This window comes from Zingiber officinale, chromosome 4A (assembly GCF_018446385.1).
Source record: "Zingiber officinale cultivar Zhangliang chromosome 4A, Zo_v1.1, whole genome shotgun sequence".
Taxonomy (NCBI): domain Eukaryota; kingdom Viridiplantae; phylum Streptophyta; class Magnoliopsida; order Zingiberales; family Zingiberaceae; genus Zingiber; species Zingiber officinale.
The window spans coordinates 88,754,447-88,770,262 of record NC_055992.1 but is presented as its reverse complement, the minus strand read 5'-3'; the positions used below and the strand labels follow the sequence as shown (position 1 = coordinate 88,770,262).

At 38.9% G+C, this 15,816-nt stretch overlaps 1 protein-coding gene across 2 annotated transcripts; it reads left to right on the top strand.

The window, feature by feature from the left end:
• The first annotated feature begins 2,988 nt into the window (after positions 1 to 2,988).
• On the top strand, positions 2,989 to 11,512 carry LOC121970107 (transcription repressor OFP8-like). Of its 2 annotated transcripts, XR_006108851.1 has the most exons (3): positions 2,989 to 3,712; positions 3,936 to 4,311; positions 11,454 to 11,498. XR_006108851.1 is itself a non-coding variant. In XM_042520562.1 (2 exons), exon 1 carries the CDS (start codon positions 3,122 to 3,124, stop codon positions 3,707 to 3,709), a length of 588 nt encoding a protein of 195 aa, XP_042376496.1. In that variant the 5' UTR covers positions 2,989 to 3,121; the 3' UTR covers positions 3,710 to 3,712; positions 11,454 to 11,512. The 2 variants fall into 2 exon arrangements, 1 of the variants encoding a protein (XP_042376496.1); XM_042520562.1 differs by lacking the exon at positions 3,936 to 4,311 and having other exon boundaries at positions 11,454 to 11,512.
• The last annotated feature ends 4,304 nt before the right edge of the window (positions 11,513 to 15,816 follow it).

Here is a 15,816-nt window from a genome sequence, read left to right as displayed (position 1 = left end):
TTAGATTGATTAGAGGATGACACGGTCTATGTCTCACATTGATCAATCTAGATGTCTAGGATAGAAGGACAATGTCACATATTGTGAGGAGTCACAATTAGTAGTCACAAGGTGATGTTGGATCTCAACATTCTTGTAACTTGGGTAGTAATGATGTGTTGCTAGATACCGCTCATTACTTATGCTCCTAAATGAGTTTAGGGACATTGCCAACGTTACAAGAACCTATAGGGTCACACATTAAGGACAATTAGATGGAGATTTGGTTCATACGATGAACCAAGAGGATTAGATTCATTTGATGAATCAAATTGGATTAAGAGTAATCCAAATTGGGCTAATTGAGTTAGACTCAAGTTGATTCATGTATTTAATGAGTCTAATTTAGATTATGACTCATTAGATCAATTTAATTTAATGAATTAGATTCATTATATTAAGTTGGCTTGAATCAAATGGTTAGATTAGATCAACCATGAGAGAGATTGAGTCAAGTTTGACTTGACTAGAGAGGAAGAGGAAGAGTCTAGTTTGACTTGACTCTTTGCCACATCATGAGTGAGGTGGCAAGATGTGGACCAATAGTGTTGTTCCACATCATCTTGCTTTGCCACCTCATAGAGGTTACAAGCCTCCATTGCATTTAATGTGGGTTGGCCACATTAAATGAGTGGAGGTTACTCATTTACCACATCATTGTGAGGTGGCAAGATGTGGACCAATGGTAATGGTCCACATCTTCATGATGTGCCACATCATAGAAGTTACACAACACCTCTTAATGGCTTCACATTAATTGTGATTAATGTGGAATGGGAGTTACACTCCATGGAGTGGCCGGCCACACAAAAGTGGTGAATGAAATTTGATTTTTATTCAAGGCATTACTTCTTCTTCTTCTTCCTCAAGAGAGCTCTCTCCCTCTCCTCCTCTTGCCGTGACCACACAAGGTGCTAGCACACCTTTTGTGTGTTTTCTCCATCTACGTGTTCGTGTGGATACTTCTAGAGGAGTATCTATTTTGATACTCTAGAGATCCGGCAATTCCTTGGACGAGCGGGAACGCGAAAGGGCACGCTTCGAAGGTATAACTCTCATCTAGTGTAGATCTAGAGTCTTTGAAACTCGTACTCGTATTTTCGTTCGGTTTTTTTCTTTGCAAGGATCTACGGCTTTCGGTGATTCGGGGTTTCCGCGACGCGAAAAGCGGTTTTCGCGGCCCGAAAAACCCAACAACATCTTCTTAGACAATTAATTCAAAAATATCAGGAGTAAAAACAAGATCTACACATGATATTCATTGACTTAGAAAAATCTTATAATAGAGTTCTAAGAGAAATTATATGGAGAATTATAGAAAAGAGAGGTGTTAGCGTAATATATATTGAACTAATTAAGGATATGTACAAGGATGTAACGACCAGAGTAAAGACTTCATGCAGAGTAATTGAAGCATTTCCAATAAAGATAGGGTTATATCAAGGATCAACTCTAAGTTCCTATCTTTTTACACTAATTATGGACGAACTCATTGCGCACATTCAAGACACAGTACCGTGGTATATATTGTTTGCAGATGATATTATTTTGGTAGATGAAACATGTGAAGAAGTAAATGCTAAACTAGAATCTTGACGGGAAATACTAGAAGAGAAAGATTTTAAGCTTAGTAGATTAAAGACATAATATATGGAATTTAAGTTTAGTAATATTAGAAGCAATGAGACAATTGTTAAGATAGGAGAGGACGAGTTGTCTAGAACAGAGAGATTTAAATATTTAGGATCATTTTTGTAAAATGATGGAGGGATTGAGAGAGATGTCTTACATAAAATACAAGCAGGATGGTGAAATGAAGGGGAGCATCGAGTGTTTTATGTGACCGTAAAGTATCTCTTAAATTTAAAGGTAAGTTCTATAAAACTGCGATTAGACTTGCTATGTTATATAGAGCTGAATGTTGGGCTACGATTCAAGCACATGAGCAGAAGATGAGAGTTGCAGAGATGAGGATGTTAAGGTGGATGTGTGGACATACGAGGATGGACAAAATAAGAAATGAGAGCATTAGAGAGAAAGTCGGAGTTGCATCTATTGAGAAAAATTCTGAGAGACATGTTTAAGATGGTACGGACATGTACTTAGATGATCAATAAATGCTCCAGTTAGGCGATGTGAAACTACGATAAACATGCATATCAAACGAGGAAGAGGAAGACCAAAAATGACTTGGTTAGCAACATTAAAATAAGATAAAATTTATTTAAATATAGATGATGATATAGTAGGATATAGAGCTCAATGACATAAAAGGATTCATACAGTCGACCCCACCTAGTGGAAAAAGGCTTGATTGTTGTTGTATTTTTATTACTCTATAATCATATTTTATTATTTAATTTCTTCTCTTTTTTTAATAATGCAATTGGACATCATCTTCAATGAACAATCATAGCCAGTTATTTTCCCCTACTACCTCCCTGGATTCAGCAACATCTTCTAAACTTTCTCTCTACCTCCCATAGAAAACACCATCATGTTATGTGAACCCACAACAATTAGGTTGCTAATTGAGTTAAGACACTAATTGTAATTGGCCCTTCTTCTCTGACACTAAACCAATATATATAACTGAGTTGCCTACTTCCAAAATCAATCTTTAACTTATTTGCTTAATTTCTCAAATATGTTAGATTATCATAAAAGTACAAGAGACACCTAGAATTATGACCAATTAGCAACAAATTACTTTGAAAAAGGGTATCCTCTGATAATAATAACGACAACCAATCAATGTCCTTCCATCCCTTAGCTTAATCCACAAATTTATTAAATAATATGGGAATATGTGTGTTAGGACGTACCCATCAGCTTGATCACCCCTTAGCTGTCCAACAATTGTAAATTAAGAACTTTTGTCTCCATTCAATCCTTAATTTCTTCTCCTACAAAACAAGACACAAATCTAGCTATTAATACCTTTCTTTTGGTAATTAATTATCTTGCAGTTATTATTTATCTGCTCCGGGCCAAGCGATCGAGCAACTGCCACTGCAGTATACGGACCAGCGATCGAGCATGAGATTGAGGGGAATGCATCGCGAGGTAATTTAGATTCGCGATGGGGGCGAAAGCGTTCGGGCGGCGGAGCAGCAGCTTCCCCTTGTTCAGCTTCGGCTGCGGCGCCTGCTCTGACTCTAAGTCCGTCTCTGTTTCCGCCACCAAGCCAGCCTCTCCCCGCAGCGGCGGCGCCGTGGAGTCCTCGGCTGACACTCCGCTCAGCCTCGCGGCGACCTTATCCTCCTCCTACCATGACGACGAAGAGGGGACGCCGGCGAGCGTCTCCGAGCTCCTCCTCCAGCTTGGGGAGCTAGAGCGGAGCGTCGTGGCCTGGAGCAGGGGCGGCGAGAGGAGGCAGAGCCGCGGAGTCGAGGACAGCGTGGTGGTGGTGGTGAGGGACACGAAGAATCCGACGGAGGAGTTCCGGCGCTCGATGCTGCACATGATCGTGGAGAAGGAGATCGTGGGCGGCGCGGAGCTGCAGGAGCTGCTCCGCCGCTTCCTGGCGCTGAACTCACCGCGATACCACGCCACCATCCTCTGCGCCTTCGCCGAGATATGGGAGGACGTGTTCGCAGGGTACGAGCGGACGCCGGATTTCCTGCGCCGAAGCTACTCCGATCAGCTTCCACTTGGCCGGCTCCATTAATTGGTTATTAATTTGAGTATATGGATTCAATGCATATATAGTTACGTTATAAATGTGACTCCATTAAATGATCTGTTTCACATTTCGGACTCGATCACCATCTTCTTTATTAGAGCTTCAGTTCCTATATATATATATATATATATTTTTTTTTTTTTTTGTGAGTGTGGGAGAGAAAATCATAAAATTTATAGAATATATTTTTATAAATATTGTGTATTGGCAGAGACGGTAGGAGCCACGTGGCATGCTCAGGGCTAGGTCAATACGGCCCAGACCAATCCAACTTAAGATGAAGCTCGAGTCAAGTGAGTCTAGTGTACGACGAATTCCAGTCAAGTCAGATCACCTCTTCCAAGTTCAACTCAAGTCCATTGGGCCCAAGGGACTTGGCTAGCGCACTCAGGTTGAGTCAACTAATTCATGGTCAAACTCAGGTCAAGTAAGCCAAATCACAGCCAAACTTGACTCGAGTCGGTTCCAGTTACGTTTGGATCAAGTCACTCCCAGCCAAATTCAAGATCATGCTCAAATTAGACTGCTCTCGTGCGTGGATGCGACACAACGATCATAATGACACCAGTTACAAAAGAGTGTGAGAGGTACTTTCTTTGGGATCCCAACCACTCTTAGTTTCCTATATAAGAGCATCTCTAATGGTGAAATTTAGGGATGTAAATGAACTAAACGGTTCGAGAGTTATTTGGAGCTCGATTCGATAAAAAGCTCGTTCGAGTTTATTTGTTTATCTTATCGAGCCGATCTCGAGCTCGATTTCGAGCTCGACAGTTTTATCGAGCTAAGCTCGAGCTTAAGGATATTTAGCTCGTGAGCTCGCGAACATGTTTGTTTATAGGCTCGTGAGCCAAAAAAACGAGCCTTAAAACGAACCTTAAACCGAGTTAGAAAACGAGCTCTAAAATGAGCTCTAAAACGAGAAAAAAAAAACGAACTCTAAAACAAGCCTTAAAATGAGTTTTAAAATGAACCAAAAAAACGAGTCAAAAACGAGCTCTAAACGAGTCCGAGCTCGCTTAACGAGTTAGACTCGTTAACTTTGATAATCGAGCTAATAACGAGCCAAGCTCGAACTGTTCGCGAGCTTGATAATTCTAAAATGAAAGATTGATTCGAGCTCGAGCTCGAATATAACTTAAACGAGCCGAGCTCGATCCTAATACTGTTCTGCTCGTTTACATCCCTAGTGAAACTTTTCAATAAATTTTTTTTGTACTTCCTAATATACCACATTAATGCTACATCATAAGTATAAAAACCTGCCATATCAATGCCACATCATAAATATAAAAACATCTTAGGACATCTCTAATGGTTAAACCTCTCAATAAATTTTTTTATAATTTTCAATATGTCACATCATAAGTATAAACATCTACTATTCTCTAGACAATTAAAAGCCTCCATACAATTTTTTTTATGTGTCCTACATTATAAATCATATATCTTTATTTATTATTATTATTTAATATCTCTATATAATTTTTATTTGATATTTTAATTAATTATGATCTTCAATTTAGTTTATTTATAATTTATAATTAATAAATTAATAAATTTATGATTTTTAACTTAATTTAATTTATAATTTTTATTTAATATTTAATTTACTTATAGATTTAATTTAATTATAGTCATTTGTATATATATTTTTTTAACTTATCTCAAATATATTTATTTTCAAAAGAAGAAAGTACCATTTTAATTATTACTAGCTATTTATGAAATAAAACATTATAATTAAATATTTTATCAAATAATTTATTTTTTAGTTATTTGAAAAGAGTTAGGAGTGTAAATGAACCAAGTTGCTCATGAGCTATTCGAATCTCGATTCGATAAAAGTTCGTTTGACCTCGTTTAATGAGGCTCATTAAGATAAACAAACAATCTCAAACTTCACAATATTCGTCTCGTTAGTTCGTGAACATATTTGTTAAACTCATGAATCAACTTTTAAATAAAAAATAATAGTTTGATATTAAATTTATAGATTTTACACTCTACTTATGAAACATATAGATAAATATATTAAATTTATTTATTAGAATAAAATTATAAATTTTAATAAGAATATTATAATTTTCTCTAAATATAAAATTTAATTTTTAATGAATATTTAAATTTATAATTTATATTTATTAATCTCATTTAGGTTCGATAAAAGTTTAAATAAGTCCGTGAACCATGAATATATTCATTAAATAAAGCTCGAGCTCGACTCGATTATAAACGAGCTAAACTCAAACATTCAAGAGTTCGGCTCAGCTCGGCTCGATTACATGAAGAGTCAATCATGCACATTAATTACTGACTCCACCTTCAAGATAAAAAAGTATATTTGAAAACTCAAACCTATTCTTGAATTAAAAACCTCAAACCTCTCCTACATAATCATAAAAGCTTTTTTTTTGTTAAGATTTTTTAATTTTATAAACTTTTGACAAAGCATGCATTGGAGATGCTCTAAGATAATAGTGTCAACACGAGAAAAAATGTGAGATATTACTGTTTTCACTTCTTCATCATTTCCTTCCCAAACTCACCTTCACAATTTAACTTGACTGTCACAGGGTTTTGTGAAGGTCCATTTTGACCTCCCTTTTAACTCCTTCTCAGTTCTTTCAGTCGTCGTCATTGAAGAGACCTTCACTGGAGTCTTTGTGTTGCTCGGTCCGACAACTGCCAACTCGGCAAGCACCAGATGTGAAAACCGCCAACCTGATAACCACAAGACTTGACAACCGCCGACCTAATAAACATTTGACCTATAGTAAAGTTCGGTTGTGAATATATCGAGGAGTTCATCTATCCTCAGATCTTAGACCGGAAACACAGGTAAATGATGTTGAAAGTTAAGAGGTTTAATAGAAGTTGAGTAGATAAGCGGTCGGTGAGGAGGTAGAAATGTTGACCATTTCACCACAACCTGGAGACGAAGGAGGGCGATGAGCTGTCTTCGAGGTTGACCGAGTCACGAGACCTCCAAAAAAGAGCCAGGAACAGAGAACCGAGAACCCCATAAAGTCCCTATCAATGATGCCTGCAAGGCTGCTAGAAGATAGAGTAAGGTAGACAGAACGTTAGAGAGGAGTCCGGGTTACCCTGACCTTCTACTTCGATGCTCAAGTCAATATATGAAACAAAGAAATAGTACTGTAATGAAATACATAAAGACTAAATGTAAAAGCATACCAGACCCACAAGAGCGGGCCGGAGACGTTGGCAAGACGTTGGAGGTAGCACAGAGCCAAAGGACGGTGTTGAGCTGGAGGACGGCGTGGATCTAGAGAGACTGAGCTGTGGTGGCGGAGCTATAGCCAGAGAGGGGCGCAGAGCCGGAGGTGGCACAAAGATAAAGGATGGTACAAAGACGGATGGATTCAGCTTAAACCTAACAATGACACGTAGGCCGAAACACGACAACAACATGTAAGCAGGAATACAACAATGGCTCAAAGGCCAAAAACAGTGGCACGTAGACATGAACATGAAAACATCATGAAGGTTGGAAAGAGAGGTATGTAGGTTGAAATATAACAGCGACTTGTAGGCTGGAACATAACAATGGCTCAAAGGCTGAAACACAGAACTAGATCGATCGCAGTGGCGTACGACAATAGTGACTTTGCACCGGAGACAGTTAGATCAAGGTTGGAAACATAGTGGGTTTATGGCGGCAGTAGCTAGATCTCTATAGGGGGCAGCGGCAACCGTCGGATGTCGAATCAGCGTGGAGCATTGCAGGGGTGCACGACAGCAATGGTCTGAGGGCTGGATAGGCAACAACGGTAGTCGAAGAGGCAATGAAGGTGATTCAAAAACCCGATCTAAGGTTTTGACTCGATATCAACCGGATCAGAAAACAAGGCCGCTAACAAGTCAGATTCGTTGATGGGAGTGCCGATCGATCGGATTTGGTGGTGGGGTGCCGACAACGACATTGGCGGCTGGGGGCTACTCGCCGGGGCTGTGGAGCGGCGGAGGTGGCCGGTGTGCAGAGGGAAAGGGAGGTGTCACCAGAGGGCGACGTCGAGAGAATTGGGTGGACAAAGAAGAGATAGGACGACGGTGGCATGGCCGGCAGTGAGGACTACATGATCGACCAACAGAGAGCTCCAGTGTAATGACTTAGAGAGCGAAGGTGGGGCCGCTAGTACCTCTTTTCCGCATCTCCTTCACGCAAGTAGTGCTTCCATCGGTTGTGACCCACGCTTCCACTGACCACGAGCCACCTCCGTTGGCCTCGCCTTCACTGGTCGCATCTCCCACCCGTGCATCTCCCCCTCTCCAAGTCATTACATTGGAACTCTCTACTGGTCGATCCTATAACCCTCGCTGCCGGCCAGGCCACCGCTGGCCTAACTCTTCTGTGTCCACCCAACTCGCTTGACGTCACCTTCTAGCGACAGCTCCCTTTCCCTCTGCACACCGGCCACCTCCCGCGGCCTTCGGCAACAACCCCTGGCATTGCTCCATAGTCTCGGTGAGCAGCCCCCAGCCGCCAGCTTCGTTGTCAGTAACCCCACCACTAGAAATGATCGGCTGACACTCCCATTGCCAGATCCGACTTGCTAGCACCCTTGTCTTCCAATCCAGCTGATTTCTAGTCAAAACCCTAGATCGGGTCTTCGAGTAGCCATTGTTGCCTCATCGGCCGGTGTTATTGCCTATCCAACCCCCGGACCAGCTCTTTCGTGCACCCCTATGGTGCTACACGTTGATCCGACATCTAGTGGTTGTTGCTGCCCTCGATAGAGATCCAGCTACTGCCACCGCAAACCCGTTGTGTTTCTGACATAGATCCAACCATCTCCGACCCAAAGCCGCTGTTGTCGTACGTCGCCGCGGTTGATCTGGTTCTATGATCCGACCTTTGAGCCTTTGTTATGTTCTGACTTATGATTCGCTCCTGTATTCCGGGCTGCGAGCCGCTACTATATTCCAACTTGCGAGCCACGACTGTATTCCAACTTGTGAATCGTGGCTGTATTTCAGCCTTCGCACCGTTATTGTGTTCCGGCCTGTGTGCTATTATTTCCAACCTTCACGCCATTGTAGTGTTCTGGCCTGTGTGCTGCTATTTTCGGCCTTAGAGTCACTACTGTGTTCCGGCTTGCGAGCCATAGTTGTATTCCGGCCTTCACGCCGCTATCGTGTTCTGGCATGTGTGTCACTATTTTTGACCTTCGTGCCGCTGTCATGTTTCTGTCTGCGTGCCTTTGTTTTCATCCTTCAAGCTACTGCTTTATTCCAACCTATGTGCTACTATAGTGTTCTAGCCTGCGCGTAGTTGTTAGGTTCCGGTTGAATCCCTCTAGCTCTGTTCCATCCTTCGGCTTCATGCGGCCTTCGACTCTGCATCCCTCTCTGGCTACATCTCCGCCACTACAGCTCCGTCGCTTCGGCTTCGTGCCGCCCTCCGACTCTGCACCGTCCTTTGGCTCGTGTTGCCTCCGACATCGTGTCGGCGTCTCCGACCTGCTCTTGTGGCCTTGTTATATTTTTATATTCAGTCTTTATGTATTTCATTATAGTACTATTTATCTGTTTCATAGAGTGACTTAAGTATCAGAGTGGAAGGCTGAGGTAACCCGAATTTTCCACTAACATTCCATCTACCTTTATCTGTCTTCTAGGACCCATGCAGGTATCATTGATTAGGGACTTTTTGGGATTTACAGCTCCATGTTCCTGACTCTTTTTTAGGGGCCCTGTGACTTAGTCAATCTAGAAGACAGTTCATCGCCCTCGTCGACCAGAAAGCCCTCTTTTTTAGGGGCCCTATGATTTAGTTAGCATTCCTACTTCCTCATCGACCACTCATCTACTTAGCTTCAGGATCAAGGTTCAAGCCACATAATTGCAAGATTATATTAATAATATTTAAAATAGAAAAATATTATAGATTACTTTTTAAAATATTATTATAATAGACTGTGACCAAAAACTATTGTAGAATGTGTATTTTCAATAGAACTAGCTTAGCTTATCACTATAGGCATGCAAATATTGCTCGTTGTATGTCGGTATGAAAATCAAAGATGATGCAGAACTATACCTTCAACAGGCACTACAACAAAAGTGACTTTCCGCAGCATATCATCAACGGTGTGCAATTAAAGCACACCGTTAATAATAATTTTTACGGCGCACCTAATTATGTGTGCTGCGGATAGTAAAATATTTATACAAATGACAGTGTGCAGAAAAAGTATGCTGTTAATAAACTTTTCTACGGCATGCAAAGTGCGCTGTTAAAATTTAATATTAACAGCGCGCGGAGCGCGCTGTTAATAATTATTATATATATAAATAACAGCGTACAAAAATGTATGCTGTGAATAAATATTATAACATATTAGCAGCATGCAATATGCGCCGTTAATAATCTTCAAAATTTTCTAAATATTTAGCCAAAAATTTTCATGCAGAAACAAACCTCCCACGAATATTTTTTCGTGCATCCTCATCTGCCCGTGAAACATATCCTCACGCCCGAAACTACCCACAAAACCTAAATTCATGATCACCTCCTCACGTAAACTCTTGTCGCCGGAACCTCCTTGTCGTCGAAGCCCTCTCCGGTTAAATCCTCTCTGACGAAGCCCTCTCAACCGAAGCCCTCCTCCTCACGCGAACTCTCTCCACTGAAGCCCTCTCTGCTGAAGTCCTCCTCACGCGAACTCCCTCCGCCAAAACCTCTCTGCCGCAACCCTAAACTCCTCTCTACCGAACATCTCCACCCATCCTTTCTCAGATGAAGAGCTCTCCGGCGAAGCCCTCTCCTCCGAAGCCCTTTCGTCCGAAGCTCTCCACTGAATTGAACATCTTCGTCGATCCTTCCGTTTCTCAAGTTGGGTTTTCTTTTGTTTTTCTTGTATTATGTTGAATATCTTCAACTCTTTCTTGTATTAACTTTCATTCCTCTTCCTGGCATTCTCCATCTTAGTAATGGGACCCTAATTGATTTAGTTGCATTGGCTTTCATTGGCTTTAGTTATAGAAGATAAATAATTGCCTTCTTGTACTCTTTTTTTGAAGCAACATGAACATGAAGTTTAAAGATCTATTTTAGAATGCATTGAAGATGGATGTTTATTGAAGTACTATTATTTAAGCTAGTCTATGCTATCATTAGGATGAAATTACTGTTTGTTTTCTCCAAATAATTGATAGTTGAATAGAATGAAATCTCTAGTTTCATGGGAATTGTCGTTTTAGTGTTACATAATGTTGTATAGATTTAAATCTCTTACTTGTCAGAATTCTTGTTCATTCAATTTAAATATCCTCTCACTTCTTTATTGTTATTGAACTACATGTCATGTATCCAACTACAATTCTTATATCATAGTCTAACACCAGGAATGACAATATCCCAATAACTTCTATTGCATTAATAAACAATAAGATAATTCTTTTCTCCTCAAAGATCCCCAACAATAGTTGTTTACAAATTTAAGTATATTTTTAAATAAATAAAAATCCTATGCAAATCCTTTCTATATTTTTCATTATCAAATAAATAACAATTGTAGTTGATCTGTGATAACCATGATTTTACTGTATTATTTTGATTCATATATGCATGATTTGATGTTGATTTCATAGGTTTAAATCATGGTTACATCATATTTTATGCATTGTATCGATTTTGGACTTAATTACAAATTATCTTATTTTTGGTGTTATTTGATGCTAATATTTGATTGTTATTTTGTAGGCATCAAAGGATCTTGGATTTGAATCTATTCGAACCGAATTTGTGCTCGAATCGGAGTTTAAACGAGAAGATCAAGCTGCGGAGCATTATGGGCCATTCATCAAAGATTGGATAGATCTGAACCATCCAGTGAAGGTCTGGTCCATCCGACCTAGGGGAGAGTAGATCCAAATCCTTGATCAAGATCAACACCTTCGGATCAGATTTTAAGTGACTTTCCACCGTTGATCAAGCTCCAAATCAATTTCAGCCGTCCGTTCAGATCTGGATCAGATTTAAAACAGAAGCTACAGAACCCTTTGGCTTCGTCGATCTCCTCACGCAGCTTCGCGTCGCACGTCTTCTCCAATGAGATTCTGGCCCCTTTCCTTTCTCCGATTATCCTATCAAGCTTCGACATCAGTGCAGAGCTTCACTGCAACTTCATCCTGATCATCTGGAGCCATCGACGGGCGTTCCCTCCGGCGGAATTTCACTCTCGGCAGTCCCCTGTTTCCCTTAGATTTGGCGGCATTCCTCCAATCTGTGAGTCCATCTTCCATCAGCAACATCTAGCAGCGTTCCTCCGGTGTTGTTGAGCTTTCCTCCGATCACAATCTGCAGTCTATAGCTTCCATTCAGATTCCGAGATTTAGATTCTAGATTTCCAGATTTTGGGCCAGTTTTTGGTTTTAGGGTTGTTTTAGCTCGCCGGAGGCGTTCCGCCGGTGTTGCTGAGCATTCCTGGACCCGAGGCACAGCTGAGCATCTTCACTAAGGTCCGGAGTTGGGCGTTCTCATCTTCGACCTCTTGTGTGAGGACAAGAGAGTGAAGATTGTGTGGATTGATTGTGAGAATGGATTGGTTTACCATTTTATTTCATTTTACTACTATTTTATAGCTTAGAACAGATTTCTTTTAATGTTTATTATGTTTTAGCAAGTAATCTAGCATTTCATTCCCTTGTTTAAGTTTAATTCGTGTTTAATTGATGCTTGATTAATTGTTTAGTTGGGTAGTTTTAAGTTAGGGTTTGAATTGGTGCTGTAGATCAGATTTAATTACGTCTCATTATTTTATATTTAGTTTAAGTGTGTTGATGGTTTAATTATGATGTAGGGTGACAATGCGTTATGATTTGATCATTGGCACCTAGTTAGGTTTCATTTATACATTAGATTAATTTCTTATTGTTGTACTTTTCATTTGTTAGATTTACATTCAAAGCTTAAAACCCCCATTTTCATATTAAAAATCCCAAAAATGAGAATAACGTACAATCCTAGGTTATCATCCGACCGCTAGTTCCTTGAGAGTTCGATCCTGGGCTCGTTATTACAACATTATTGTGTAGTTAAGGGGTTCAGTGAATATACATTGTTAATTTGTTTTATGAGTGTGACAGACTTGTTATCAAATTTTGACGTCGTTGCCAGGGAAACAGTGTTTGATAATTTTAGGATTGTTCATTATTTTGAAAATTTTAAAAATTTTGTTGCTTCAATTGCTTTCATGCTTATATATTCATGTGTTGATTTTATTTGTTCCTGAGTCTTCTAATTTTATTTGCTAGTTGTTGTGTAAGAACAGGGAATTCTTTTTATCATGGATCTATATTATTAGCATTTTGGAGATTGGAGTCAGAGTCATTATTATTAGCCTCAGACTGGGATTTATGCGCCTGAATATCAGTATGAGGAAGTACAAGAACAATTTGCAGAGTCAGTATGGAAATGCAATGATGTTATGCATCAAATGAGAGAGCATCAAGAGCAACAATTTGCAAGGATATATAATATTCAGAGTCAGTTAGATCAGATTGCATTATCCATCAATCAGTTATAAACACAAAACTCCAGTGGAGAGATGGAAAGTAGTGATTCTATCAGGCCTGACCCTACTCCCATTTCTTCACAAGAATTTTCTAATTTAATTTGTGATGATGATGTAGTTGTTCAGATTTCTGATTCAACTAATGTTGTTGCTTTAGATGTTGTAAATGATGCAAGTATTATTATTGAAGATGATTTAAGTGTAGGGGAATGCTTACTGGAAGCATTACCTCAAGAATCACCTGGATTTGATGATCATGAGGATGTAAGTGTAGGGACTTGTGCTATAGAGCCAAACACCCAAGAATCACTACATGAAGTTGTACATTCACCAGAACTAGAGTCTGAGCATTTACTTGGTGGAAAGGAGGTAACAAACACCACTCTAGGTACCTTTCAACATGACAAGGTGAGTATTTTTTGTGATTTTTCAGAAAACTTAATTGAGGTACCAAATGTTGACTTTATTAGATGTGATTCATTTCTTGAAATATCTTTAACCTATACTAATATTCTCCTATTTTATTTTTATCCCACTCGCATGTGGGAGGTGTTTTCTTTTATTGATGTTGTAGGAGAAATTAAGCTTCCGGAGTAGGTGCTTAAATTGAACTGCCTTAGACCTCCAGAAAAAATTTTCAATGGAAAAAAGATGAATAAGAAGAATTTGAGTGGAACTTTGATTACTCCACTTCCGGGATGGATTCTACTTCTTAACCTTCTTCAACCACCGAGAATTAAAGGGGAGTTGGTTCCAATTTCGCTTCTTTTTGCATTTTAATTCGTGCTTTGTGTCTAATAAATTCTTTATACATTTCTTTAGTTCTATACTTTGCATTTGCACTTTGTTTTTACATTTTGCATTTTATTTCCACATTTGCTTCCATAATTTGCATTTAGTTTAGTTTATATAGCATGTCATTTTGAATAAAGTCTCCATGAATTGTTTTAGTAATATTTTTAAGGTGGTAAAAGTTTCTTAAATTTGATCATCAAATTTTAGGTCATTTGACATGATTGGATGCTTTACTTATATGATATTGGTTAGTATGGGTGTGGATTCCATTTTGATTAATTGAGTTAATTGCATGAAAATTACCTAGAGAGGACCACCTTAAGCCTATACACTATTATTCTCTCTTGTGTGGCATGCACTCATAGCAAATTAAACTCTAGAACTTGCTTAGTTTCTTTTCAAAGTCACAATAGCATTTGTGTGCATGACAATTGAGGATTTTATCAATTTTGTTCCCCTTCATACTTTTCAATTCCTTTCTTCACAATTTTCTTTATACATTCTCATCTAGCATTTTAATTTTTAATAATCTTTGCTTGTCATTCTTTTATTGAGAGTTTTGGTTGAATTCTTGATGAGTTGAATTGATTAGATGGATAAAGGATTAAGTGTGGGGGAGGACTGCATTAAATCAGAGATCTAAAGACTTTGGAGAGTTTTATGAGCATGAAATTCTATTCTTGAAGCATGTTCTGTTCTTGACCCTGAGAGGTTTAATGATTCTGCTGATAATGTTGATGGGGAATCATTTGTTGTGGTCATTTGGAGTTCTTTCTTTTCTTTTCCAATTTTCTAGAATTCTGATCAAACTTAGATTGTGCTAATCATCCATGAACTGAAGATATTCAACTCAGCTTGAAGGTTTTATTGGATTCTTTTGTGACTTTAAAGGAATGGATAGTGATCAAGCATTGTTAGAAAAAAAATCAGAAAACAGTATCTTACAAGAATTCTGAATAACATTGTATTGTTTCTGATCAGAACATGATCTTTAATTGAGATAAGAGATCATGAGTTGCAGAATTTGAATTGAAGGTGTAGCAAATTCTGAAGTTTGGAGTTTGGAGAAGAATTTGAGATTGGTTTGCTGAAGATAGAATTTTACAACAGTATTGAGATTGAAGTGTATGAACTGGTATCACTGAATTTTGTTAATCAGTTGGTGAGGAGATGTAGAATTCTAAATTTCAGTGTTGTGTAGCAGTGGTGATACATTGGCTTCATTTGAACAAACAATAGTTAACACATTATAAAGATCCTGTTCTTGATTGGTTTTTGAATTTGAACAGATTATAAATTATGGGCTATTGTGTGCCAATCTGATTTGCAGGTTTCTTTCAGAAACAAATTCAAATAAAACTCTCTCTATCCCATTGTTAATTGATATCAATTCCTTTTTAAATATGTTATGCTCAAGGATTATTCCCAACTGATGAGAAGAGGATTGAGATTTAGTGGACTTGATTTCTGGCACTGCCTAGCTTCTAGATTTTCTGATCAGTGAGCATTCTTGAACTTGATTTCTGAAATTGAAGTGTAGTAGCTAGTACAGTGAGCAACTTCTACATCTGAGCAACTATATGACATCTTCAATAGTTAAACGAAGGATGAATTTCAGATCTGTACCAATAAGAATGCCAAGTTTTTATTGCAATTCTATGGTATATTGAAGAACTGAAGTACAGCTGTAGACATGAATGGATCAAAAGTATATTAAACTTTGACATCCTGTTGAATAGAATGAAACTGTCAAGA

What these genes read in the sequence shown, in the direction of transcription:
- LOC121970107 (XM_042520562.1), top strand. Translation starts at nt 3,122, where the DNA reads ATGGGGGCGAAAGCGTTCGGGCGGCGGAGCAGCAGCTTCCCCTTGTTC.